This window comes from Penaeus vannamei, chromosome 8 (assembly GCF_042767895.1).
Source record: "Penaeus vannamei isolate JL-2024 chromosome 8, ASM4276789v1, whole genome shotgun sequence".
In the NCBI taxonomy this organism is placed as follows: Eukaryota; Metazoa; Arthropoda; class Malacostraca; order Decapoda; family Penaeidae; genus Penaeus; species Penaeus vannamei.
The window spans coordinates 4,672,344-4,677,219 of record NC_091556.1 but is presented as its reverse complement, the minus strand read 5'-3'; the positions used below and the strand labels follow the sequence as shown (position 1 = coordinate 4,677,219).

The 4,876-nt window shown below is 41.8% G+C and overlaps 1 protein-coding gene across 1 annotated transcript in view; it reads right to left on the bottom strand.

The window, feature by feature from the left end:
• The window catches only part of LOC113813279 (putative ammonium transporter 1), a 7,734-nt gene extending 3,809 nt beyond the window's left edge, over positions 1-3,925 (bottom strand). The window contains exons 1-3 of the mRNA XM_070123961.1: positions 3,770-3,925; positions 1,920-2,009; positions 772-999 (exon numbers count right to left, since the gene is read on the bottom strand). Coding sequence (XP_069980062.1) covers positions 772-999; positions 1,920-2,009; positions 3,770-3,788 — 337 coding nt within the window. The 5' untranslated portion in view covers positions 3,789-3,925. The remainder of the gene's footprint in view (positions 1-771; positions 1,000-1,919; positions 2,010-3,769) is intronic.
• Positions 3,926-4,876: the final 951 nt, after the last annotated feature.

The window sequence follows — 4,876 nt, the reverse complement described above, 5'->3', positions numbered from 1 at the left end:
CGTGTTCGTGTCTGTGTGTGTGTGCGTGTGCGTGCATAGAAGAATAAACAAACATGTAAATCTACAAACACAAACAGCAAACCATTTCACCGTTCCTTCATGCATACGAAAAAAACACAACCCTGCCCCATGATGTCTCGCATGGCGCGTCTCGACCCCCGACCGAATCACCGCTCTATGTCTATTATTCCGCCTCCGTAGTTTTCAACAACAGGAAACTACGGAGAGATGAATGGAAGAAGAGAAGCGGAGAAGAGGAAGCAGGAAAGGACGTAAGAAGGGTTGCGAGAAGCGGAGAAGAGGAAGGATAAAAGAGCGTTGGGGAAGGTTGTGAAGTCGGGTTCAGGGGATTCGAAGGAAGCGGTCTTTTGTTCGAAGCTCCGGACTGTGACTTTGTTTTGTGGTTTGTGTGATTTTAGGGTCTCGCTTTGTGTGTGTTTTTTGTTTGTTTGTCTCTTTTGTTTCTTTGTTTGTCTGTCTGTATGTTTGCTTGTTTGTCTGTCGTGCTGTCTGCCTGTGTGTCTACCTGAGAGAGAGAGAGAGAGAGAGAGAGAGAGAGAGAGAGAGAGATAGAGAGAGAGAGAGAGAGAGAGAGAGAGAGAGAGAGAGAGAGAGAGAGAGAGAGAGAGAGAGAGAGAGAGAGAGAGAGAGAGAGAGAGAGAGAGAGAGCGAGAGCGAGAGCGAGGGGGGGGGGGACTCTCCACTCGCCACCCACACCAACACACACTACAAACACCAGCCACAAAACACCACAGCACACACACACCTTACCTGTCAGAGCCACGGAGTACGTGACGTAGGCGCCGAAGCCACACCTCTCCGCCACGGCTCCGGAGACGATGGTGGCGGCGGTGGCGGAGAAGACGAAGTGGAAGAACCAGTGAGCGAGACGGTCCTCGGGCAGGCCTGACGATGCCCAGTAGGAGGCGCCGCAGAAGGCATTGCCCTCACCGAAGGCCAGAGGGTAGCCGACCAGCCAGTAGCATATGCCGCCGATGACTGGTGGGGAAAGAGAGAGGCTGTGAGAGTATTTTTGGGGGGAGAGGAGGGAGGGAGGGAGGGTGGGTAGAGAAGGAAGGAGGGAAGGAAAGGGGGAGGAAGGAGGGTAGAGGAGAGAGGAGGGGGGTGGAAGGAGGGTCGAGGAGGGGGGGAAGGATGGTAGAGGAGAGGGAAGGAAGGAAAGAGAGGGGAGGAAGGAGGGTAGAGGAGGGAGGAAGAAAGAGAGGGGAGGGGGGGAGAGGAGAAGGAAGGGAGGAAGAAAAAGAGGGGGAGGGGGAGAGAAGGAAGGAAGGAAAAAGGGGGAGGAAGGAGGGGAGAGGAGGGAGCGAGGGAGGGTAGAGAAGGAAGGAAGGAAAGAAGGGGGAGGGAGGGAAGGAGGGTAGAGGAGAAGGAAGGAAGGAAAGAGGGAGGAGGAAGGAGAGTAGAGGAGAAGGAAGGAAAGAGGGGGAGGAAGGAGGGTAGAAGAGGGAGGGAGGGTAGAGAAGGGAGGAAGGAAAGAGGAAGGAAGGTAGAGGAGGGAGGAAGAAAGAGAGGAAAGCGGGGGTAGGAGGAAGGGAGGGTAGAGGTGAAGTAAGGAAGGAAAGAGGGAGGGAGAGAAAGGGAGAGGAGGAGGATAGAAGAGAAGAAAGAAGAGAAAGAGAGAGTGAGGAAGAAAGGGAAAGGAAGGAGGGAGAGAGAGAAAGAAAAGAAGAAAGAAAGGGAGGAAGTGGGAGAAGACGAGGAAGAGGAGAAGTAAGAAAGAGTAAAAAAAGAAGAAGCAGAGGCACGGAAGGACGGAAAAAGAGAGAAGGGATGCAAAAAAAAGACAAAACATTCAAACAAGAAATAAAATAAAGAAAGAACCACTTTCAACACAACAAAACAAACAAAATATAACCATTTCCTTTCAAAAACAGAAAAATATATAATAATATACTCACACACATCCAGCATATTTTTAACCAGGATATTAATGGTGTTTTTGGACCTCACTGAGCCTGCTTCCAGAAACGCAAACCCACACTGCATAACTGTAACAAACGAGAATCTATCTTATGTATTATTGAAATAAGGTTTAGTATGCAGCGTATTCATGATGAGAAATGTAGGATAACTGTAACAAACGAGAATTTATCTTATGTATTCGTGGAATAAGGCTTAGTATGCAGCGTGTTCATGATGAAAAATGTAGATCACTGTAACAAGCGAGAATCTATCTTATGTATTCGTAGATTAAGGTTTAGTATACAGCGTATTCATGATGAAAAATGTAGGATAACTGTAACAAACGAGAATCTATCTTATGGATTCGTGGAATAAGGTTTAGTATGCAGCGTATTCATGATGAGAAATGTAGGGTAACTGTAACAAACGAGAATTTATCTTATGTATTCTTGGAATAAGGTTTAGTATGCAGCGTATTCATGATGAAAATGTAGGATAACTGTAACAAGCGAGAATCTATCTTATGTATTCTTGGAATAAGGTTTAATATACAGCGTATTCATGATGAGAAATGTAGGATAACTGTAACAAGCGAGAATCTATCTTATGTATTCTTGGAATAAGGTTTAGTATGCAGCGTATCCATGATGAGAAATGTAGGATTACTGTAACAAGCGAGAATCTATCTTATGGATTCGTAGATTAAGGTTTAGTATGTAGCGTATTCACGATGGAAAATGTAGGAAAACTGATACAAACGAGAATTTATCTTGTGTATTCGTGGAATAAGGTTTAGTATGCAGCGTATTCATGATGAAAAATGTAGGATAACTGTAACAAACGAGAATCTATCTTATGGATTCGTGGAATAAGGTTTAATATGAACCGTATTCACGATGGAAAATGTAGGAAAACTGAAACAAACGAGAAGCTATCTTATGGATTCGTGGAATAAGGTTTAGTATGCAGCGTATTCACGATGAAAAATGTAGGAAAACTGTAACAAACGAGAATCTATCTTATGGATTCGTGGAATAAGGTTTAGTATGCAGCGTATTCTTGATGAGAAATGTAGGAAAACTGTAACAAACGAGAATCTATCTTATGTATTCTTGGAATAAGGTTTAGTATGCAGCGTATTCATGATGAGAAATGTAGGATAACTGTAACAAACGAGAATCTATCTTATGTATTCGTGGAATAAGGTTTAGTATGCAGCGTATTCTTGATGAGAAATGTAGGAAAACTGTAACAAACGAGAATCTATCTTATGTATTCTTGGAATAAGGTTTAGTATGCAGCGTATTCATGATGAGAAATGTAGGATAACTGTAACAAACGAGAATTTATCTTATGTATTCGTGGAATAAGGTTTAGTATGAACCCTATTCATGATGAAAAATGTAGAAAAGGTATGAATGAGAAAGAATGAATATCTTAATAATAAAGAGATGTATTTGGCCGGTTTCGAATATGTCAGAAATACAGATTTAGTATAAATGTATGGAAAAAATAGACATTATTTCATGAAATAATTATATCATATGAAATTCTTACATTCTAAATCATTAGATTATTTAAAAATAAACATTATTGTAATTACATGAAGGAATAAGCATGTACGAATCTAATGGGAATAACGAATAACTTAAAACAGAAAGTGAGAATAAACTATAATAATAAAAACAAAGATAGATTGTCAAATACAGATCGGGAAAGAGCAAGAGAATAAGGAAGAAAATTATAAAAAGGGATAAAAAAAGAAGGTTAAAATACACCGAATAACAGATAACGAAAAGGAAATAAAAAAAAACAACAATAAAAGAGGAGGTGGTAAACTACTCACAGAAAACGACCATTCCCATAACGAGGAGAAAGAACACGTCGCTATTTTCTTGGAGTTGGAGTAGCGAAGTAGCCAACGCCTCGATTTCCTCCTCTACCTCACTCCCTCTTCGTCCTACTCCTACTCCAGATCCTTCTACTCCTACGCCTGTTCCTATTCCTCCTACTACCCCTATTCCTCCTCCTACTGCCCCTATTCCTCCCCCTACTGTCCCTATTCCTCCTCCTCCTACTCCCACTCCTCCTCCTCCTACTGCCCCTATTCCTCCTCCTCCTCCTCCTCCTACTCCCACTACTACTCCTCCTCCTACTCCCACTCCTCCTCCTCCTACTTCTACTCCCACTCCTCCTCCTCTTACTGCCCCTATTCCTCCTCCTCCTCCTCCTACTCCTACTCCTACTTCTCCCTGCTCTCTGCTACCCATAAGGAGTATCTGTCAGCGTGCCCTCTCAGCCCCACGGTTCGGAAGACACTGAGAGCAGAGTGTCTGTTGACAGGAAGTCATGCAGTCCGGACTCGATCCCTCGGTCTGTCTATTCGCATGACAACAGAGGCGAATATTGCGTGTTTTGTTGTTGTTTTTGATTGTCGGTTTTTGTTGTTTTTTTGTTGCGTTTTCTTTTCTTTCTGTTTTGATTCCTTTTCTCTATTTTTTTTTTTACGTTTTTCTTTCTGATTCTTTCTCGTTCCACCAGCTAGGCTCAGCGTGTTTAATAACGTTGGGAACCCCTGATCTCTCTCTCTGCATATATATATATATATATATATATATATATATATATATATATATATACATATATATACATACATATATATATATACATATATATACATACATATATATATATATATATATATATATATATATATATATATGTATATATATATGTATGGGTGTGTGTGTGTCAGGACGTGTGTGTGTGTGTGTGTGTGTGTGTGTGTGTGTGTGTGTGTGTGTGTGTGTGTGTGTGTGTGTGTGTGTATGTGTATGTATGTGTATGTGTGGTTGTATGTGTGTGTGTGTGTGTTTATCTATCTGTTTATCCATCATTTATCAATCTATTCATACCTGTTAATCAATCCATCTATTTATCTATATATATCAAT